Below are 23,262 nucleotides of genomic sequence, written 5' to 3'. Positions count from 1 at the left end.
TCACATGGAGACCACCCTCATCCTCTCCTAGTCCTGCTAAAAGTGTGCTGTATTGTGAGGTGTGCTCTGAGCACCATGGAGCAAGAGCTGTATCTGTCCACCAGGCATCTCAGCGCTTGCTTGGGCCTGGCTTACAAAGAGTTGTGTAATGGTCAGCCATCAACACCACCCAGCTATAAAGACTGTCTTCCTTGTGTGACAAGTGACACTAGCAGCCAAACTGGTGTATATGTACATGACATCTTCAGCCAGAGTCAGAAAGCCAGAGGAGGACACCAAGGATCTCACTCTGTACATATGAAATGTTATCCTGTCACACTGCTTACATGTGGTAAAAATACATGTTTGTCATGCCAGCCAGGACATGACAAGAGGTGGAACAAAGTTGAGTGTTATGTGTGAACAGTAGACATGGCAGTACGTGTGTATAGGAGGGTTGGTGAAGGGCTCACATTTTCTGAACCTAGATTCATCCTTCACATAACACCCATCGATGCCCTTGGAGATGGGGTCTTATTATGTAAGATTGGATTTGGATTTGGTGTATAGCACCAGGGTGGCTTTGAACTCTCAGTGCCCCCACCCCTGCCCCTGCCCTCTAAGTACTGGGATTATGTATATGTGCCACCATGCTTGCTTCCCCATTACAAGTCTTGAGGATTTTGTAGCTGGTTCCTAGCTCAGATATCTTACCCTAAGCATCACCCAGCATGAAAGTGGTTCCATGAAAGCATTATGACTGGACCGGGTGATGACACAGTCGAAGATGGTACTTTATGTTTATGACTTCTGTTCATATAAAGGGAAGAACTGGGCTAGGAAGGTAGCTCAGTGGGAGAGCACTTACCTGCCATGCACGACACCCTGCCTCCAAGCCCCAGTACCAGAAAAGGAAAACAGTAATCCCAGCATTCACTGCACAGCCATTCTGAGAGAGTGCCACTTGTATGCTGGCTACCCTCAAGGCTGACCCTTCATTGACACAACCTACGGAGAGAAGCAGAGCCTCAGGAGGGCATGGAAGGCTAAGTCCCATGAAGAAGAAACCAATTACAGTGGAGCCTGTAAGAAATGAGAGCCTGGGACAGGGAAAGAGGTTGTTGCTCCCCATTGAATACTTAGAACTTTTATGTTTTGAACCATGTGACTACTTCCAACCCACAGGATACTAGGAAGTAAACAGGAGCATAACCTACACAGATAAAGCTACCCTGTCATAAACAAGCTCTCTAAGGCCAGGCCTGACTCAGTTCTTAGCCTCATTTATCCACTTAGCCAGTTTCCTTATCTATGAAAGGGCAAGGGCAAGGACACTTCTGGCCTCATATGGCTGGCAGGATCTAGTGACAAGTGGGGCAGCATAGAAGCCTGGGTTCCCAGAAAGCATTTGTGACCTTCTGCTTTATCTGTTTCCTTCCTCACTCCACTGTCTGAGTATCACCATCCAGGACTCCCCATACCTTTGTAACTCACAGTTTCTTCACAGAGAAAGCTACAGATGCCTCCCTGCAGAGTGAGGACTGGGCCCTCAACATGGAGATCTGTGACATCATCAATGAGACCGAGGAAGGGTAAGGGCCCCTGGGTTGAGGGGTGGGGATGCAGGCTGTGACAGCCAACTATAACAGTACGCACCGGCACGATTCCTATCCATGTTCCACCAGATAATCCTCCATAACCTCCCACTATGGTAGCTACAAAGTCTAACCCTGCTGTACAATAGTGTCTTAACTCCATCTTAGACAGCAGCATGGCACTTTAAACATCTTTGGACCATGATCCAGTATAGTGTCTTCATTGAGTGGATGAAAAGCTCAGAGATATAACACTTAAAGACACTGTGAGACAGTTGATGGTGGTGCATGCCTTTAATCCCAGTACCCAGGAAGCAGGGGCAGGAGGATCTCTGAATCCAAGGCCTACCTGATCTACATCAAGAGTTCTAGGACAACCAGGGCTACACAGAGAGACCCTGTCCCTAAAAAAGACACAATGTGTGTGCAGCTGGCCACTAGGGTCACTAGCTGTGACCCACACAGTGTCTCTGAACAGCAGGCCAGATGTCATACAGATCCAGAGCTCTACCCTTGGTGCATCACCTCCCTGGGACAAAACCAGCTAGAGACTCATGGTGCCCTTCTGGATGCTGAAAGCAGGAATCTTAGGGCAGCTTTTCTCTGAGAGCAAGAACACACTTTCAGTTCCTTAAGCTTAGAAACCAGCAGGGCCATCAAGGAGTTCCCAGAGGGCAGCCGTGAATCAGAGCAGAGCTGTGGGTCAGAGTGGATGCCTGCAGGTGACCAGGTATAGAGCCCTAGTGTTTGCTTAGAAAGCTGATTCCAGCCGAAGCACATGGTATGGGAGAAGTGTTGGAGTCCTGCCTTCCTCTGTGGGATGGGACCATGGACAAGTCACATTACCTCTCAGGGATTTTTTTCCTCAAAAGAGCTCTGTTAAATCCTGCCAAAACTCTAGCCTAAGTCCTTGAGTGGGTCAGAAAGTAGGGTGAGGTGGATGTGGGTGGCCATGACAAGCAGAGAGGGCAGCTGGATGAGACCTCTGCTCTGGTTAATCAGAACATCCTCCCGGTTAAGTGCGGATTGACACAGAGGGACAGGAGGCAGGGAATGCAGCCTGAACTTCGGGGAGACTGTAGGTATCTTTGGCTAGGAGAGGATGGTAACTCCAGGCCCCAACCAAGTTCCCCTCAGCTCTGCTGTGTGACTCATTCTACACATCTTCATCTGGACTCATAGTGAGAGCAAGGTGCAAGTGGACAGATGGCAGAACCACAAGGAAAAATCCTACTGAGCCTCTGCTAGGGCCAGTAAGTCACTGCAGTAGCTTTGGAGACTGTTCTGTCTCCATGGTGATCTTGGGAAGGACAGAGTTCATTTGAGCACTTTAAATGTTCCAGACACTGCTCACAGCATGGAGGAGCCAGCAGCCATAGGTAATGACAGGCATGACCCTCAGCCTCAGCAGTCTCACCTAAATCTCTATGTCTTTGGCAGAATCATACCATTGCCATACACTTTGTCTGTGTCTGTGCAGTACATAGTCTACTGCCAGTGCTGTCCCCTTTTCTCCAGGCCACCTCCGTCCCTTTCAAACACTAAAGGGGTCCACAGGCCAGTCAGCGTTTCATAACTAACAATCCCCTTGAGATGATTTGCTTATAAAGAGAAATTTTTTTATCTCAGATTTGATTTGGTTTTGGTTTTGGTTTTGGTTTTGGTTTTGGTTTTGGTTTTGGTTTATGGAGCTGAAGCAGAAGTTTTTATTGTCTTAGTCTTATGTTGCACACCATGGGGAGTGTGATGAGCTCACTCACCACATGGCCAGGGAACAAAAGACTGACAGGGACCAGGGTTCCATGGTGCCCTTCAAAGTCACATCTCTAATGATGAAAAGACCACCCAGCAGCCAGCTCTTCTGACCCCATCCCAATCCAGGGTTGCACATGTTAGACAAGCAGTGCCATTGAACTATAGCCTCAACCTAAGCCCCTCCTCAAAGTGTCTCAACGGTGCCACTGTAGTGGTGAAAATATTTTTTTAAATACATGGGTCTTTAGGGGACATAACACTACTGACACCAAGAACTGAAGCCAGCTGCCACTGGAATAAGCCAGGGAAAGACAGGGAGCTGTCCAAGGTGCTCTGAGTACACTCTCCTGATCCTGGGCCCTAGGCCTTCTGTGCTGGGGAAGAAGTTTCTATGCCTAAGTCCATCCTTCTTTTTGTCTTTTTTGCCAGCCCCAAAGATGCCTTCCGAGCAGTGAAGAAGCGAATTGTGGGAAATAAGAATTTCCATGAGGTCATGCTGGCCCTTACGGTGAATATTCTGCTACCTGTCTCATCTATCTATCTATCTATCTATCCCTTCATGATCTCGTCCATAGCTGGACCACGGTCTGCTGAAAGCCACTTCTCCTTAGTTAGGTCCAGCAGGACTCCCGTCCATACTTGGGTTTCTCATCTGAAGACTCAGAAGAGAAGGATCACGAGTAAATTGTTTTCCCATCCACACTGTTGGTGAAGGTGGATGCAAGGGAACAGGAAAGGAATTTCCATCTTTAAAATGGGGACCACTTTCCTCAAAAACTGCACCCTAAAAAATGAACATCAAACAAATGCCTGTGTCTAAGAACAGTATAGACATCAGCACTAAGCCAGGCCAGCGTGGGCCAAGCATCAGACATCCTGTCTTCAGGACAGCCTGGCTGGAAAGTGGGCAGGAGAACACCTTGTCCTAGCCTCTACATGGTAAGGCTTAGATCTAGATAGTCCTACTACCCTGAAAAGCACAAGCAGCTTCTGCTAGGCCATGGGAAGAGGAGGTCAGTGCTTGGTCCTTGGGTCATGATGTTTCCTACCTAGGTTGTATCTGGCCTCCTTACCTCTAAGCTTCTATACTAGTGTTTCACAACCTGTGGGTCACAACCCCTTTTGACCCCCTTTTTGGGGGTCAAATGCCTCTTTTACAGGGTTCACATATCAGATGCCCTGTGTATCAGATATTTACATTAAGTTACATAACAGTAGAAAAATTACAGTTATGAAGTAGCAACAAAAATAATTTTATGGTTGAGGGGTTACCATCACATGAGGAACTGTGTCAGAAGGTGACAGCATTAAGAAGGTTGAGAACCACTGCTCTAGACGATGTGAACTAGAAACCAAGGTTAAGTTATAGTAGGCCCTGGCCTAGTAGGAGGGAGTCTCATCTGTGCAATCATGTCCCGATCCTCTAGGGGGCAAGCCCCCAAGTCCAGCACTGCTTCCATTCCTGTGTCCTAGGGGCTCCCTGCTGAAAGCCTCCTGTCCTCTGCTGGGCTTCCCTCTAGGATAGAAAAGGAGTCTTGTGGAGTAGCAGGCCACTTCCCTTCCCTGATGGTCCTCTTGGTCACCTCGACCTACAGGTCTTGGAAACATGTGTTAAGAACTGCGGGCACCGCTTCCATGTACTGGTGGCCAGCCAGGACTTTGTAGAGAATGTGCTGGTGAGGACCATCCTGCCGAAGAACAATCCACCCACCATTGTGCATGACAAGGTGTTGAACCTCATCCAGGTGTGCTCTTTGGCAGGGTAGGGTGTGTCTCAGTGGCCTTAAAGGGTGGGGGAATGCCGGGGCTATTCTTCCAGTCTGCTAGTGAACTGCTTATGTGTGCAGCAGGACTTATCACTGCGTACTGAGCCTGGTGCACAGGGTTAGAGGACCAGGCAACAGGAGGAAGAGGAGGGAAGCACTCTGTCCTCTGTCTAGGTGCCAGGGTTGGGCAGGCTGACAGAAAAGAAGGTGAGCAGTGGTTACCGGCCATGTTCCCTTGTCCCCTCTCAGTCTTGGGCTGACGCGTTCCGCAGCTCACCTGATTTGACAGGTGTTGTTGCTGTCTATGAGGACCTGCGAAGGAAGGGCCTAGAATTTCCCATGACTGACCTGGACATGCTGTCGCCCATCCACACACCCCAGAGAGTAAGGAGAATTTTGGATGGGGTGGGAGTTGTCCTGGGGGGGCTTCAGTGCCTTTCCAGGAGGCCTCACTCACCCTGTTTTTTGCCCCCAGACTGTATTCAACTCAGAGACACCATCGGGACAGAACTCTGTGGGCTCCAATGCCAGTCAGCGGGGAGACCTGAGCCAGCATGTCACCCCTCTGCCCACTCCAGCTGTTCTCCCGGGTGATTCACCCATCACACCAACTCCTGAGCAGGTAAACAGACAAGACTGTAGCAGAACCAGAGGGTCCAGGAAAGTGTTAGAGATGGCCCCTAGCATCGTGGGAACGCCTCTGTCCTCTCAGCAGCCCATAGATGTGCACTGCTCATCCTATGTTCCGGATAAGGCTCAGACAGGCAAATGCACCAACTCAGAATCACACAGCTCATCAGAATCTGCTGGGATTCAAGTGCCAGTCTCTCTGACTCCTGGAGTGCAGTCCAGTGCTACTGTCATTTTCTAAAGTCTTCCCTCCATGGAGCCCTCTGTGCAGCTTGGAGAGGAAATGGCCAGCAGGCAGGTGGTCCTTCCACTTGGGCCTCTCCATTTAGCTGTGTGCTAATAGGCTTACATAGAGTTTCATCTGAACTGAGATTCCAGTTGAAGACAACCTTAAAAGATCTGTATGCTTGCTGGGGTTGGTGGCATACCTTTAATCCCGGCACTTGGGAGGTAGAGGTAAGTGGATGTGTGTGAGTTCAAAACCTCTGATCTACATGGAGACTTTCAGGCTAGGTTGTGAAACCCTGTCCTAGAAAGAAGGTGGGAGAGGGAGAGAGAGATATGCATCTTCACAAAATGAGATCTTGCATTTGTACTGTTGCCTTCCACAACTTCTCATGAGGAAACACAGAAGCCTAAATGAGGTTCTGGGGAAGTTTCCCTAGTCGGTGGCTAGTTCTAGAGCATTACCTACTTCAGACCAGGTGGCTGTAAAATAAATTATTGGTCATTTGAGATGTGGTACTGGGCTGGGCTTGAGACCTTCGCAGACCTTAGACAAGCAGTCACCAGTGAAGTATATAGGCTTAGCTGCTGAGCGTGCCGGAGGTAAAGATTCACACACGTGATACAAATGAGAGACACTTAATTCCCAAGAACTGTTCCCTGACCACTTGCGTGCAGTACACGGTCTCAGCCCCACAAAGTGAAACTTCGTGCTGTCTTATACCAAGTTATAAATCATGCACCACAGCAAACATGAATAGAAAAGGCTGGCTCACTGAGCACATAGTTAAAGCCTAAAAAATTGTAAAATTACTCTGAAATCCAACACAACTATCTACCTTGTTTCTGATTTCAACTAGTTTTTCTAAAGTCTGTATATTAAGACTGATTAATGCTAGAAGGTTCTTGCTAAGTAAAACTGAGTATTTTTGTTTGATTTCATAGCCCCTTTTGCCTCTTGGGGCATGTTAGGATGCTGTGGTGTGTTGATGTAACTCCTAGGCTCCTCTGTGGTTAGGTCCCTTTAGGTTTGGATGACAAGCTGGTGATGAGCCGCTTGTCCACTCACACCAAGAGTTATTAAACAAGTCATTCTGCCTGATACTGTGGGGTGTGCTGTTAGTCAGTTTCAGTGGATATGGTGTTTGTCTCTGCATGCCTGTTTCTTCATCCTTGAGCGCCATAAAGATGGCAGAGCCTACCTGTGATGACATATGTTTAGTGCTTGGTGCTTATTAACTAGTCAGTAAGTGGTAGCTGCTGTCACAGTCATGAATTTAAAATCTGAAGTTTATTGCCACTCAGTCACACAATTTAGAACATACCAGTATTTCCCCAAATGTATTCTCCTAGCCATTTAGATTCATAAGCCATCCCATTCTGAGAGGATTCTTCAGCCAGGTACATCTTGGGACACCTTCGTCTGCTTCTCACTATTCAAAGTGAACACAGTGTCCATGAGCATATAAAGTCCCTCAGAGTTCACAAAAGACACTGTACATTGGCCCTCACAGCCTCATCTGTGTGAGGACACTGGCCACCTTCGTTGTTCTGTGTCTCCAGGCCTGGAACCCTGGCTCCCTTTGATCACCGATACAAGTACTGGATCTGAGTTTCATGTTCACATGGGTAGCAGGCCTGGCACTTACTTTTGGATAAGCCTGGGCTCTAATGAATCCCAATTCTCTTAGGGGAGGAAAAGACACAGACAGAACCTACTCTGTCCTCCCAGGCATAAGGGGACTGCAACCTGCCTTCCTACTCCTGAGGAGAACTGCCATCCCTCGGGCCTCATTAACTGCCATCTTGGCCCTAAGAGATGCTGGCACTCTTCCAGCCACCCTCACTGGCTTATTCCCCTCCCATTGTCACACTGCTTCAGCCTGCCTCTGTTCCTGGCTCCTGGTTGGGAAATGGCAGCGGTTGGTAGCACCTCTGTGAGGGGGCTGTGTAGTGGGCGGAACCTTCTGTGGGCTTTTGAGTACAGAGTTATCCACAGGAGTCAGCAGGGAAGCTATGTGGAGAAAGTGTTGGCTGGGTAGTTCCTGGGCCGAATGACTGTGGAGGAGGCATGAGCTCTAGACTCTGGCTTTTCTCCCACTTACAATGGTGCATTTCAGATTGGGAAGCTGCGCAGTGAGCTGGAGATGGTGAGTGGAAATGTACGAGTGATGTCAGAGATGCTGACAGAGCTGGTGCCCACCCAGGTAGAGCCTGCAGACCTGGAGCTACTACAGGTGAGCAACAGCCTGCCTCCAGGTTCAGCCAGTGACCCTGTGTGCATCCATACCTTTTTCTTCCCTGTCTACATTGCGGTCTTTTGTTTTTTGCTGGGAGCTCTGTGGCAATAGAAAACATTACAACCAGGAACCTTGGATTTGCGTCAGACAGGAATTCACATCTTAATTCTACTGCTTTATGACTTGAACAAAACAGCCCCTCATTTTCTCCATCTATTTGGCTGTTTTGATACAAGCAGGACATGAGAGTTAAATGAGATAGTATATGTGAAATATCTACTCTTCCAGCCACTACTGATGAGCACAGACAGCACTAGGGAAAGCCAGAAGGACTGGTTCCCACCCTTCACAGTGTTGGTGGTAGCAAGCAGAGGGACAAAGCAATGTGGGCTTTAAGAGGAGTGAGTATCCGGTCTTGGGGAGCTGAGGCTGATGGGAATTGCTAAATTTTGCTCCTGGGTGTCATATGATACTCACTGATCCTGTCTTCATATGTGGTGGGGCCCAGGACTGAGGAGGGTTAGGCAGCCTTCCTGAAGGGACACTAAGGAAGGCAGTGAGAAAGTTGGGAACCGACAAAGCCAGAGTCTCCAGAATGTATGGAGGGACAGAATGCTTTGTGCGCAGGATGCTCTGTGTGCTGTCTGCATCATTCTCCCACCAACCCTCAGAGAGCAGTTTTGAAGGCAGGTCTTTATGTCCCTGTGACTGCTCAGAGATCCTTATATTTGGGGTGGGGAAATAAAGTAGGAGTGTCTTAGCTGAGTGGACTCTTGAGTATGAGAACTAGATGAAGAAAGGAGGTTGAATAAGAGTTGTCCCAAGCCATATGTCCCAAGCCGAGTCCATGCGGATATGAGCAGTCTGGGATACTCAGAAGTCTGGAGCCAGCTGTCAAAGGGACATAGAGTCAGTGCCCACAAGATGAGTACTCTGTGTCAAGCTCAGTATAGGTGCTTGATTCATTCATTCATAGCCCCAAACAAACCCATTCTCCAGATCAGGAAACTAAGGCAAAGAAAGGCTGTGTAACATGCCTAGTGTCATTGTGGCTAGTAGGTAGCAAATCCAGGATTTGTAACTTAGACCAACGACTTCAGTCTAGGCTCTTTTTCTGTCCGGAGGGACCCATGAGGAAGCAGAAGTTAATGTCAGTTATACTTCATCACAGGAGGAAGAGAAGGGGAACCCAGGGATGTTGAAAGTCACCCTGAGCAGATGAAGAAACCCTAGGAGGCCTGGGTGGGATGGGTGGGGAACAGGGTCCATGGAAAGCCAGAGATTGTGCAGTGCCTCATCTTTGATCCTACAAGAGAAAGTGTGCTGGCATCTCAACGCCAGGTGCCAGGGAACATGTGACCATTCTTCCTACAGTTGCCTGTTGACCAAAGGAGGTTATTTTACTTACTTATTTTTGAGTCAAGGTCTCATGATGCAGCCTAACCTGGTCTTGCATGTTCTCCATCCCCCTGCCTCAGCCCCTGACTACTAGCGTTGCAGGTGCATACCATCACACCCAACCTCTTAATTTTTTTCTTTTTTTCAAATCAAGTTTAACTGTAATTAAAACCCAATCAGTAACATAGTAACTAAATACAGTGTAGGATCTAGAAACAGGAAACAAAAAGATTAGCAGAAAGGTTTTGACAAATGTCTAACTGGGTGAAGGCACATGAGAACCTCTGTGCCATATTGCAGCTCTTCAATAAATCTGAAAATTTGTTCCAAAATAAGTTTATCAAAAGAGAAAAAAAGCCAGTCCATAAGAATAGTGAGGCAAAACCTCCAAATCCAGATGTGTGAGGTAACGGTTACAACTTGCTCACACCACACCGGATCCTCAGGCCCGTCCGTCATCCTCCTCGCCCGCCTTTGTTTTTCCCTGAGGTGTGCATATGTCTGTGGTGTCTATGGTGTGTATGTGAATGAGACATGTCAGTACTACAGCTTGCAGATAGAAGTCAGAGAACAGCCTTAGGGAGCCAGCTCTCTCCTTCTACTCTGTTTGAGGCAGTGTCTCTCCATTTGTGCTACTTTACCACATGGGCCAGACTAGTTGGTCCAGGAGGCTGAGGTTTTTCTCAGTAAGCAAACATGGTGGCCAAAACTTGACTCTGCAGTCTGCATGCTGTTCCATTAAAGCAGCAGAATCATTATCATGGTGCATTCCAGTACTTTAAATGTTAGTGTGAAGCCTAACACTTCCAGCTACTGCAGAAGCTGTGGGTCATGTGAGACCAAGAGCTCCACAGCAGCCTAGGCAACAGAGGGAGAGCTCGCCTCACAAGCTAAGACTGTAATTATACTGCAGCACCTGAGCAGTGATCTTGAAAACAGGCTTGTAGAGCCCCAAAAGCTTTTCTGTGGTGTCATGAAGACCCCTCCTCCAGGACTGACTACCATTCATGAGAAGCAGCCTTGTCCTGCTTGTGGCCTCAGTGTCTCACTTCTCCCTGTAGGAACTCAACCGTACCTGCCGTGCCATGCAGCAGCGGATCCTGGAGCTCATCCCTCGTATCTCCAATGAGCAGCTGACAGAGGAACTGCTCATGATCAATGACAACCTCAACAACGTGTTTCTGCGCCATGAACGGTAATCCTACCACACCTTCACCTGGGCCATGGCCTTGGCTTCTCCACAGTCATTTTCCCTGTGCCTTTTTCAGACATCAGCAAGCCACCAGAGCTTTCAGCTCTCTGCCCATCACTGAGCTGCTTAGGTAGTAGGTAGTCATAAAAGCAGGAAGCAAAATGCTCTGCTTCTAGAAATGGGTTACTATCTAGCCACCTCCCACTCCTTGTGTCTCCTATGTGTTCCTCACTTGCTGTGTGGTTTGTAATCAGTTGCGAGGGGCTGTCCCCTGAGGGCAACAGCTGGCCAGTTTTTCTTGTTCATTAGCCCAAGAGGACGCAGGTCCTCCTCCTTACCATCTGAGGTGCAGTGTGATAGTCCCCTAGTACCCTAGCATCAGGCTCCTAATTCACCAGTTTGTTCCAGTGTCAGCCAACTGCTACTCAGATTCTCAACTCAGTCATCACCTCATCTGGCAGGCAGGTGCCCAGAGACATTAGAACAGAAGATGAATTCAGCACTGATGTCCTTTATGTCAGACCAGAACTCCAACAGACTGGACACTAAAGTCCTTCCCACCCACCTCCCTAGCCCCTGGCCCCTGCGTGAGGGTTAGAGATAAGTGGCCACCTTAGAGAACCACCCACACATTCTCTAGTGTAGAATAGGTAACTAGACAAAGCAGTGCTCAACTCTGCTTGCTGAGTGTCCCTTTCTTTTGTGTTCCTGTCACCTTATTTCTTGCTGACCATTGCAAGGTGGTCCCATAAGTGATCATATATTCCCCAGCCCTGTGCAGGTGAATAGGGGCTTTGCCAGTGATGGCATGGCAACAGCGAGTATGCGCTGTGAAGATAGACCAGTTATCTCCTCATCCTGGTAGTGATCTGGGGTCCTCTGGGGACTGTGTCCATCTGTCCTTTTGACTGGGGTATTTTCTGTCTTGTAGGTTTGAACGCTTTCGAACAGGCCAGACTGCCAAGGTAAGAGGCATCTCTTCTGGACTATATCATGCTGTACTGATAGGAAGTGAGAGGAAGTTCTGACCCTCTCCCTGGTACCTTCCTTGTACAGGGTACTGGTGCTTCTTTCTAGGCTCATAGGGAAGTCTCTGACTTCTTACACCACTACCCCTTTAAGGGAAATAAGTTCTGCCACCACCATCTCAGGGCCTTCCCAGCCTCCCAGGGGTATAGCTGAGCTGGTGCCCAGGTGGACGAGGAGAAACTCCCCAGCTCCCATTCAGACCTGGGGCCTGGAGGCAGATCAGTGCAACCCGAAAGGATCATCTAGACATCTCCGCTCACCCTAGGCCTCCAGTGAAGCTGAGCTAGCTGCTGACCTGATTGACATGGGTCCTGACCCTGCAGCCACAAGCAACCTCTCATCCCAACTGGCAGGAATGAGTGAGTATGCTGGGGGCTCCAGCCTAGGGTATGTTACAATGGTAGCCTCGGAGTTATGGGGGTGCTTTCCTGTGCTCACCAACAGCAGAACATTGGTCCATATCTTACTTTGCTGAGATCCCAAGCCAAATCTTGCTGCAGGGTTGGGCAAAACTTGTGAGAATGCCCTGGGAGTACCAATGCTCCTGAGCCCCTTGAATAATATAAATCCCACTGTGCTCTGACCATCCCTCTGCCCTGATTCCCCACCCCTTCCCTCCACCCCACCTGAACAACCTGGGGACCATCAGACAGTCTGCTGCTCGGCCTCAGTAATCAGCTACTACTGAAGAAGGAAAGAAAGAATGGGCCCCTCTTCAAGGTTGGAAGGGAGGAGCAAGAAACTGCCAGAATGGAGCTTCTTTCAGGGCTGGGCCAGAAGGGACTCTGTTTTGGTGACACTGTGGGATAGAACTCAGGATCTTGGCCATGCTAGACGATCATTCTGCCTTTGAGCTAAACTTTAGCTTGGTTTCTGTTGGTGCTTTGTTCTGAGAAAAGTGGATAATTTAGGTTTTATTTGATTTTGCTGGCTTTTGATACAGGTTCTTGCTAAGTGCTTAGTAGCCTGTCTAGGTAGGCCTCAAACTTTCTCCATCCTCCTGCCTCAGTCTCTCAAAAGCCGAGATTACAGGTGGATATACTTGGCTATACTCTTGTTTTTTTTGTTTTTTGTATTTTTTGTTTGTTTGTTTGTTTGTTTTGTTTTTTCGTGACAGGGTCACTCTGTGTAGCCCTGCCTGTCCTGGAACTCACTCTGTAGACCAGGCTGGCCTCAAACTCAGAAATTCACCCACCTCTGACTCCCAACTGCTGGGATTAAAGGCGTGTGCCACCACTGCCCAGCGGGTATACTCTTGATAAATATTAATAGTCATTATCCTTTTTGTTGTTCCCAGGCTGCTGCTGTTGTTGTTGTATTGTTGTTTACCTTGGTGTTTTGTTTTGTGCTGGGAATTAAGCCTCAAGCATGCTAAGCAAATGCTTTACCACTGAAGTATATCCCAACCCTTTGAGACAGGGCCTCACAAATTTCCCCAAACTATTCTTCAATGTTCTTAGTAACCTAGGCTATCCTCAGTCTCCCCTGGAGCTGGGATTACAGGCTGGCACCACAAGATCTGCTTAGGATTGGGTTTAATATTATTGACTGCCTCCTCCATGCCAAACCCCAGAAGTGCATTCTGCTCCCACTTTGAATAACTGGCACTACACTTGTGACAGTCAGATCTGATCACTGTTCTGCTGCCCAGCCTCTTCCATTAGCTCAGTGGTTCTCAACCTTCCTAATGCTTTAATACAGTTACTCATGCTGTGGTCACCCCCAACCATAAAATTATTTTCATTGCTACTTCATAACTATAATTCTGCTACTGTTATGAATCATAATGTAAATATCTGATATGCAACCCTGTGAAAGGGTCATTTGACCCCCAAAGGAATCTCAGCCCACAGGTTGAGAACCACTGTTCTAACAGTCAGTGTTTGCCTGTTTTTCTAATCCTCACCACAATGAGAGGAAGTGATGGTGGTACCACCTTGGAAGTGAGCACACTCAGCAGAAAAGAAGTGCTTCCAACACAGGCAGTAGGCAGCTTCCTATCCCAGTCTCATCCCTAACTCCTAATGCTCTTCAGGCAAACAGCTCTAGTCCCAGATGGGACATGGGAACAGCAAGTGGAACAGCAGGCCTCTTGCCTGGCCTTTCTGTCTCTGCAGATCTTGGCTCCAGCAGTGTGAGAGCTGGCCTGCAGTCTCTGGAGACCTCAGGTCATCTGGAAGATGACTTTGATATGTTTGCTCTGACTCGAGGCAGCTCACTGGCTGACCAACGGAAAGGGTGAGTTATCTGTTCCATCCTGCTCTCCTGCAGATGAGGGTTCTCTGTTGGCAAGAACATCTCTTGGGATCCCTGAGTCTGGAATGGAAATGGGCAGGGCAGGAGAAAAGATACACAGTCCCTAAGTTCAGTTCAGCATGGCCTGGATAACACTGTGCTCCAAGGACAGGAAAGGATACCAGCATCTGACCAGAACCAGAACCAAGCCTCTGAGGGGTTAGAAGGTTGGGAGCCTCTCACCACTTCTACATAACATTTTGTCTGGCTGGCCCGCCATCTTACATAATGTGCAGGCAGTACCAAGCCCTCAGGGACAAAGAAAGCCCCTAAGAAAGCCTTAGTGACATCTAGGTCTTGACCATTGTCTCATAGCCATCCTTCATCCCCAGTGGAGACTCTGGCTGCACTTGAGTATACCGTTCCCTGTGAGCTGTCCATTTTCAGAGGCTGGTTGTTATCAGCCAGACCCTATAATGGAGCAGGTCTCCAAAGGCACTCCCTGCTCTGACAAATCCTATACTAGCTCCACATGGGCTCATCAAAGGAAATAGCTTAGCGAATATTTTTCATCCCTTTGCTTATAACTCTGTTGGCTGAGCTATGGGCAGGTATGGTTCTTACAGCCAAGGAAAGTTCTAGATTAAAAAAGCCTCCTAGCTGCTCCCACTTGGAGTCTTAGTGCTTATTCTTTCTTTGGCAACTTGGTCATTGGACAGCAGACACTGTCCAGAGAGGATTCCCTGTTCACACTACAGATTCGGGTACAATCTGACAGTCTGCAACCAGCCGGTTCCACACTGAGCTGTAAACCAGCTTTGTCTTTACCCTAAGCAGTCTGTACTCCCCAGCCTAGAAGCCTCAGGGCTAGCAGCTTAAAATAGCCATGGTGTTAAGGGTGCTGCTGAGGCTGCTCTGTGTATGAAAGCTAATGGGTCTAGTGGGACCCACACTCAGGAGGGTGGTGTTTCCACATAGGCCCAGTGTACAAAACAACTGGGCACACTGAAGAGTCCCTAGTGTTTAACTGGTCTGACAGTATGGCTGGGTGAACTGCTTCACCAACATACCTCCACAGGGGAGGCACACATGCAACCTGCCCTTCAGGCACACACATGTGTGGCCTGCATGGTCATTATTGTGTGGAGGAGCAGGTAGCAAGCACTTCAGAGGACTCAAGGCCAGACTGGGGTTTAGGAAGCACTTCAGGTTCTAGGAACAGGAAGTGCAAAGGCTCAGAGGCAAGGTAGGTGAGCTCTAGCCCTTCACAGGCACATGTCTGTGTAAAGGGAGCAGATGCTGAGAGAATCACACAGAAGTTCTTCCCTTTGGCTGGCATAGCTTCCCTGCGCCCACTTAGGCCTTTGGTTTTCCTGTACCAGACACTGTGCCTTGGTCCCCACCCTACAGAATGCACCCACAGAGACAAGAGTGGGCCCTAGCTCTGAGGGTCTTTGTTCCTTTGTCCTCATGTCTGCCTAGCTTACCTTCATGCTATAATAGACCCTCCCTCCCATTCTGGTCACCTGGCTGACTTTTTTTGCCCAGATAGTTTCCTTTCCTCCCAGCCTCTCCATTCCATGCCAGCCTGCAGCTGGCTCTGCCAGGACTCACAGGAAAGCCAGCTTCTTGTCAACACCGCTGTTTTCATTTCAGTTGCTACCAAATCTGATACCAGAGCCTCTCCAACCAGGCCCTTCTACTTGAAGTACAAAGGAAGACAATAGAGGCCTGGGCATCCTGGTCAGGAGGCTCCTCCCTTTCAGTGTTCCTACTGTCCTTAGGAGCCAGTTACCCTTCCTCAGTGATGTCTGCACAGCAGACTCTTCAGAAACACTTAGAGAAGTACTGTCCCAAGTGTCCTAAGACCCAGCCCTGCCCAGCAACCAAAAGGGACAACCTGGATAGAGACCCTTTTCTACCTAGGCATGGGATGGCCAACCCCCAGCCCAGCGTCTGTAGTCCACAAAGGTCAAGTCAGGCTTTCAAGTAGCTAAGTTTCCACTCCAAGACTGAGAACAGGGAAGTGGTGGGCAGGAGTAATTAGGAGAAATGGACACAGTCTCTGGCACGGGTGCCTTCTTAGTGGCTCTCCTGGCTCAGACTTAGAGACGCTGAGCCCCATAGTGCAGATCTTAGTGTGGTTGGGGTTTTTAGTCGAAGAGCCTCTTAACAACAGCCTACACAGCCCCAGAAAAGGACATCAGCTCAGGTGATAAGGCAGAGTACTGGCGCCCCAGGAAAGGAGCTCCTCACCACTCTTAACAGTGCCTGTCTTCCCCTTGGGATAGAAACCCGGTGGGTACCTTCATCACCTCCAGGCTCAGCTGACCAGGACAGATAAGGCCCAGCCTTCCTCCCACTTCAGGATGACTTCTCACTCCCCTGAGGCTATTCTCAGTCACACCACACAATCCTCTGTCCTCATCTGCCAGCAGCCAGCAGCCCTCCCAGCCTTGGCCTTCCACCTGCCTGGCTGGCTGGCCGCCCTTTGGGGATATTTAAAAGAGCTGTGACCAGTCCATCAAAGAGGTAGGGAGTGTCTTCCTAGTGGCAAGCAAATGTCAGATGGGCTCTCAGCAGCTTGCACACTCATTTTTTGCAATAGAAGGGACTCTCCCATTCAAATGCATCCTTACACAGAACCACAGTTGATGAAATTCAGACGGAAAGAGCTTAAAAAGGAACCTATAAAAATTATCTATGAGCCGGGCGTTGGTGGCGCACGCCTTTAATCCCAGCACTTGGGAGGCAGAGGCAGGCGGATTTCTGAGTTCGAGGCCAGCCTGGTCTACAGAGTGAGTTCCAGGACAGCCAGGGCTATACAGAGAAACCCTGTCTCGAAAAACCAAAAAAAAAAAAAATTATCTATGAGCACAGGGGTCACAATCTATTTCCTAGTCCCTCAACTTGGTCTGTTGTGATTACAGCCATGTGTGAGCTTATTCCTGGTCTTTGGTCACATGCTATCTCTAGATTCTCTTGCTTCGTTGATACATGTCATTATGTGGCACATATCTGAACATAATCTTCAATAGTGAAAACTGGAGCCTCTTCTTCCTGTCCTTAGCTTGGAGAGGAGGAGCCTCAGACCAGGCCATGCTGTGACCTGAGCAATTTCTGCCCAGGCCAAGCCAAGTCAGGCTCACCTGATATCCTCAGTCCTCATGCTACCTGCCAGGCCTGGTGTGGTCAAACAGCATCTAATGCCATACTGCTCTGTATTTCAGGGTCAAATATGAAGCTCCCCAAACTACAGATGGTCTGGCTGGGGCCCTGGATGCCCGGCAGCAGAGCACTGGAGCGGTAAGCAGAGAGGTCCTATTTTAACCAGAGCCTTCCAAAAAGGAGGGACTTACAGCACTGGCTTGGTACAGTTCTTTTCCATTTGGCTCTCTCTTGGCCCTTTGTGGCTAGTGTAATTATTCCCAATAGAGAGCCAAGGAGGTACTCATCCAACAAGTGATCCAATCCTGCTTCAGGGACTGGTGTCCAGTGCGGTCCTGGGTTCACATCTCACTTCATCACCTGCCCGCTATGGGTCATCCGTCCATCATCTTTACCCAGAACTCCTAACAGCAGTGGACATATATAGCAGCCTGGGAGAGGGCAGCACTCTGTCACTGTTCCCCATCACTGCTTCTCCAGACACCTTTCACTAACAGGAGCATGGGTATAGGGGAGCAAAGAAAACCCTAAAACAACAGTCAGAATTCCCACATACTCTTTTAAGTCCAGTTAATTCCTTGGCTGTGTGTTGAGTGGCAGCCACGTGCCCAGAACTGAGTCCTCTGTGGCTATCCTCCCCAGTGGCAAGATTCCAAGCATAATCCATAGTGAGCCAAGCCACTGTGAATGAGACAGCTAAAAACAACACACTGCTCTCAGAAGCTAGAGGAGGGGAAGGAGTACACAGAGGAGGAGAAGGAGTGTGGCAGATGGACTCTGAGACCATGTGGGCCTGAGAAGTGGGAAGAGGTCTAGGAGGTGGTTAGGGCCATGGATACTGTCCCAGTTGAGGTAGAAGCCATTTGAAAGCCTTGAGCACAGAGGTCCTGCTCCCACGGGGCAGGATCTGGTGACTCCCAGGAACTCTCCATCTGTGCTCCTGTCGCTCATAGCTCTTTTCTTGGAGTCCTTTTCCGAGCAGAACAAGCACAGAACACTTTCAGACAGACAGGCTTCATGGAGTCCAAGGGCCTCTATTGGGTGCTTCGAAACACACCTGCTGCAGACCTCTTCTCTCTGCATGCTGTTTGAGCCATCCCCTCGTGAGCCTGTTGTCTGTGTTTGGCTCTGTGCTAAGTCCTCACATTTCTCTCTTGGGAATCACCACACCATTCACTCCTGCTGCTGCTGCCTTACAGAGATAGAGGTCTTTTCGAGGACTAACAGCATCCGAGAGGATGGCCAGTGTGGAGTTTCCAGGTCCACACAGCACCTTTCAGTAGCCCACAGTGGACAGCACACTCACACCTGCCCTTGCTGACAAGCATGACTGCTTTCACTCCCCCCACTTTATTTGGGCAGCCACCTGATGGATATGATTTCTGAAGACCAGGCCAGCACCCACTCCTAAGGGCTTGAGTCTGACGAGAGGCAAAGGCACATAACCTACTGACTGTGGGATGGAATTGCAAAATCAAAATGCAGACTGGAGCTGGGAGCAGTGCCTTGTCCAAGGCTCAGCAGAACTTACAGCCTGTGTGATGGACGTCATTACAATAGGTTCTCTTCCTTCGCTCCTTGGTGCTGCAGTAGGCTAGGCCTACATTGGTCATGAGCATAGGCATGGTCTGCCATGGACCTTGGGGGATTCCTGGCATCTTATATAGTGTTCTTGTACTTGTCTTCCTCACCTGGAGAGTGGACAGAGAGGACAGTGCAGAATGGGCAGGAGCCCCACCACCCACCTCCACTGGGTGCAGAAAGCCTCCTCTTTGCTGTTGTTAACTATGAAGCTGGTGGACAAAGCAGCCTTCCTAAAACCTTGGTGCCCCTCAGAAGCCCTCCATAGTCAGCAGGCTGGCTGACAACTACTGCTCTTCAGCTTAGAATGTGTGGGTGACCCCATAGGAATGTCAAGGAGTGTTTTGTTTTGTTTTGTTTTGTTTTGTTTTGTTTTGTTTTGTTTAACTTGCTCTCCACATTGCCCCAGCCTGGCAGCTTCTGAGCATAATCCTCAATCACACCACACACTCCTTCCCTGTCTACATCGTCCAGCAGCCAGGTGCCAGCCCCACCCCTCCAGCCCTGGCCTTCCACCTGCCTGGCTGGCTGACCTCCCTTTGGAGACATTTAAAGGGGCTGTGACCAGTCAATCAGAAAGGTAGGGAGTGTCATCATGATTCTCCCATAGTGAGGCACCCTGGGTAGCTTACGTGATAAGCTTGGATGCTAAACTGGCTTGGTCAGAGACTCTACCTCTCCTTCTGTTTAAAAGCTGTCAAACAGAAGCTTAAGAGTTCCCAGCATTCCTCTATCCAGGCTCTCTACTGGCCTTACCACCTCCTGACAGCACTCTGGATGACAGTCATGCTGCCGGGTGAGGAAGACAAATACAAGAATATTATGTAAGATGCCAGGAGTCCCCCAAGGTCCATAACAGACCTTGTCTATGCACATGCCAGATTGATATTGTTGAAACTGTTACAGAGGAAGCCCCCAGCCCCTGCTCCTTTTAGGAGCCACCATGTGAGAGCCCATGTGTTTGAGCCCAGAGTCAAATACTCCCATATAGAAAGCTGCTCCTGTGACCACCAGCCTGGACTTTCTGGAATACTTGGAACCTCCCTCCCCTTAATTCCTTCATCTGCCATTAGCTGAGTCTCCCTGTTTGCTCTGAGCACCTGTGACCAGGCTTGTCCTTGTCCTGGACCATGGCTTAAATCCCTTCTCCAGTTGGAACACCTCCCACAGTTCCGATTGTTGGGAGCAGACCTACATTTTCTCCATGTGGGGAATATCTCCTGTTTACCTCTTGCCCTGCTCCAGCTGCTAGGCAGAGTGGTCCCAGGCAGCTGGAAGAGGCAACCCCAGGATGTGCACCACAGTAGAACACAGAAGAAACTCACATCAGGGTGGCTGAGTGGCTGAGGAAGCACTCAGCTTCCTTCCTGTCACTCACCCACTCCCTCTGCCTCACTGCTGCCTTCCTTCCAGATCCCGGCCACCCAGGCCCGCATCATGGAGGACATTGAGCAGTGGCTGTCCACAGATGTGGTAAGTTGGGGCTCACGCCTTTCCTGCCAAGCAGGGATCCATTTGTCTTGTAGAAGGGCCTAGTAAATGACTAGAGGAGAGGCAAGTATTACTGTCTCCGTCTAGTCACCCACCATCCTCTCCCGTGCAACAGCCTCCCTATCCCTGTCAGTCAGCACTCGGAAGATGGAATTGGTTATGGAGCAGGGGTGGGTTCTAAACTCCCCACAGTAGGCCCTCAGAGGGAGTGATCGTCATTGTTCCATTCCCTGTCTAAAAGGCTGGTAGCTGCAAAGAGCCCAGCTCACAGCCACCTACTTTCTAAAGGGACAGAAATCCTGAACCAGACCTCCAGCCCCAAGCCCTGCTTCTTCCAAAGAACAGAAGTACCAGGAGTCAGAATCAGTTCTGGTATCAGGGCCTCTCTTCTAGTTTCTGCCACCACCTCTGAGGACGCTAAAGACCCAGGGAGAGCTTGAGCATTCCCATTTCCAAAGGCCCTCCTAACTGAGGCAGGCATGTCAGTCTACCTCCGTGCCACACACAGCCATACGGGTCAGTGGGCATAGCTTTACCTCCAGCCAGACAAACAGCACAGCTTTAACCCAGGCAGCTGCTGTGTGGGGTGTCAGCCTTCCAGCTATGAACCCTAGAGGAGAGGAAAGCTGGGCACCATACCTGGCTTGGCATTCTGTGCTTAGCTTTCCGTATCCATCACCTTAGCCTCACCTACACTGTTTCTCCTTCCTCCCCTCCCCTCCCCTCCCCTCCCTTCCCCTTTCTTCCTTCCTTTCTTTAATTTTCTTTTTTGACACAGGGTCTCTCTATCTAGTACTAGCTATCTAACTTGCTTTATAAACCAGGCTGGCCTTGAACTCACAGAGATCCTCCTGCCTCTGCCTCATAAATGCTGGGATTAAAGACCTGTGCCACCATGCCCAGCTGTCCTTGCTGTTTCTTGACATTTAACTTCTTAAAAAAGAATTAAAAAAAAAAAAGACATCCCGTTCCTTGGAACTAGAGTTACAATTCATTATGAACTGCCATATGGGAACACAACCCAAGTCCTCTGCGACAGCAACAAGAGCCCCTAACCACTGAGCCAGCTCACCAGGCCTGATTTTATGTTCTGTTTCTGTAAGTGAGCATGTGCCTGTATGGGCTCACGAGCAGTACCCACAGAGGCCAAAAGAGAACATTGGGTCCCCTGATCCTAGTGTGTAGGCTGTTAGGGGCTGTGTGATGTGTGCTAGAAACCGAACTTGAGTTCTCTGTGAGAATTAGCATGACCTATTAACTGCTAAGCCACTTCTTCAGACCCAGTGTCCCTGGTTCAAAGGAAAAAAAAAATCATGGCTCACAAGTTGGAACACCTGGGTCCTGAAGCATAGGAGGGTGTGAGCCAAGGCCTGTGTCCTGACACCAGGACCAGCTTAAGCACAACACCAACACTGGCCCTGATCCCAAGGGCCTGCCCTTGTAACCCTACTGGGTGGCCAGCTGTGCATGCTCCTGGCAGTAATAACTTCTATTTCCTTCCCTCTGCGTCCTCAGGGGAGCGGTGCTGAGGAGCCCTCCGGTGTCACCAGTGAAGGTAACTGTTCACCCTGTCTGCCTACTCCTCCCCTGAAAGGAGTAGTCCCAGCTCTCCTCCGCCCCTTCCCCCTCCTCCTTTCGTCCCCCTCCCTCTCTCCGAGCCCTAGCCTATAAGCCTACTCTTTCCCTCTAGAATTTGACAAATTCTTGGAAGAACGAGCCAAAGCTGCTGATCGACTTCCCAACCTGGCCAGCCCTTCAGCCGAGGGATCCTCCAGACCCTCTCCTGGAACAGCCCCTCGGAGGAAGACCCAGGAGAAGGATGATGACATGCTGTTTGCCTTATGAGTGCAAGGTCTGGCATCCTGCAGCCCAGGGCCGGACACTCTCATACCTGCTGGGGTCCCTCCCTTGGTGTTAAGGCTGCTTGGGGGTGTTTTGTTACCCCGCTTCTCTTCTCCCAGAGCCTGGGCAGCAGTGGGATGAACTGAAGGAACAAGTCAGCCCTCTCTTGGGATCATGACTGGTCCTGCCTTCTTCCCATCCTGCTAACGACTATGACTTTACTGAGATCTGGGGCCCCAGACAAGCTGACCTGATATGACCTAATTGACCTGGTATAAGGCTGCTTCCATGAAATTCCCCTGGTCCCTTATGCAGAGAAGCCCACAGGAGCCCTCTAGAATCTACACTACCAGTCTAGGCAATAGAGGGGCCATTACTGCAGCCTCGCCTATCCCATCCCCCTGCAGAGTGGGGCCTGAAGAAGGCTTTAGTGGCTGTTAGGATGGGCTATGGTGGCCCCTGCTCAGCTGCCCACTGTCCTGGTACGGAGCTGCACCCAGTGAGAAAAGACCTCACTGCCCAGGTGTCAAGATGAGACCTCGGGGATTCTGGGTACCCAGAGCACCTCCCCCGAGAGTTCCTCCACTGCCTTTCCCCTGTCCTTGCTCTGTTCCTCCAGCAGGGCTCCACCCACCTAGGGCTCATCTGTTGATTGGTCCTCAGGTACAGGGAGAGGTGCCTTTTGTATCCCCAAATAAAAGTAGAAAGCTATTTGCCAGCATGATCTACTCTGGTAGGAAACAATTGGATGTCACTTTGGGGGGGGGCAGGGCATCTGCTTTGAGCTAAAGGCCATCTGAGTGGTGGGCATCTACAGACCACTCACAGCACAGTAGGGCACAGCACACAGCCATACTCACAGATAGAATCCCTGCTTCACCACACACATGCAGCCTCTCTCTGCTCTGTACAAGAGAGCCATCTACCTGTTTGGGTTCCTTCATATTCCACTACCCCTAGCAGCTGGCTTTTGCCCATCCTACAATAGAATAGTAGCATGTTGCTCAAGAGAAGGAGCCTAGTATTGGTGGACAATGCTGGCATATTGGGGCAGGAGGCCACAGGGAGTGTGCTGATGCCAACCATGGCCCAGGTAACTGCACTGTCAGCACTGCATGCTGGTAACTGGAACTCAT

The 23,262-nt window shown here is 49.7% G+C and overlaps 1 protein-coding gene across 1 annotated transcript in view; it reads left to right on the top strand.

Moving 5' to 3' along the window:
- Tom1 (target of myb1 membrane trafficking protein) overlaps window positions 1–22,850 on the top strand; it is a 35,358-nt gene extending 12,508 nt beyond the window's left edge. The window contains exons 2-15 of the mRNA XM_028788585.1: window positions 1,487–1,571; window positions 3,759–3,837; window positions 4,925–5,074; window positions 5,345–5,479; window positions 5,571–5,717; window positions 8,071–8,187; window positions 10,650–10,783; window positions 11,712–11,745; window positions 12,075–12,168; window positions 13,927–14,047; window positions 17,275–17,350; window positions 20,207–20,266; window positions 21,800–21,839; window positions 21,975–22,850. Of these exons, the coding sequence (XP_028644418.1) occupies window positions 1,487–1,571; window positions 3,759–3,837; window positions 4,925–5,074; window positions 5,345–5,479; window positions 5,571–5,717; window positions 8,071–8,187; window positions 10,650–10,783; window positions 11,712–11,745; window positions 12,075–12,168; window positions 13,927–14,047; window positions 17,275–17,350; window positions 20,207–20,266; window positions 21,800–21,839; window positions 21,975–22,129 (1,427 nt within the window). The 3' untranslated portion in view covers window positions 22,130–22,850. The remainder of the gene's footprint in view (window positions 1–1,486; window positions 1,572–3,758; window positions 3,838–4,924; window positions 5,075–5,344; window positions 5,480–5,570; window positions 5,718–8,070; window positions 8,188–10,649; window positions 10,784–11,711; window positions 11,746–12,074; window positions 12,169–13,926; window positions 14,048–17,274; window positions 17,351–20,206; window positions 20,267–21,799; window positions 21,840–21,974) is intronic.
- Window positions 22,851–23,262: the final 412 nt, after the last annotated feature.

Source organism: Grammomys surdaster, unplaced genomic scaffold, assembly GCF_004785775.1.
Source record: "Grammomys surdaster isolate TR1022 unplaced genomic scaffold, NIH_TR_1.0 125752, whole genome shotgun sequence".
Classification (NCBI taxonomy): domain Eukaryota; kingdom Metazoa; phylum Chordata; class Mammalia; order Rodentia; family Muridae; genus Grammomys; species Grammomys surdaster.
Note: the sequence above shows the minus strand (reverse complement) of the source record. Positions and strands in the feature narration are given on the sequence as shown.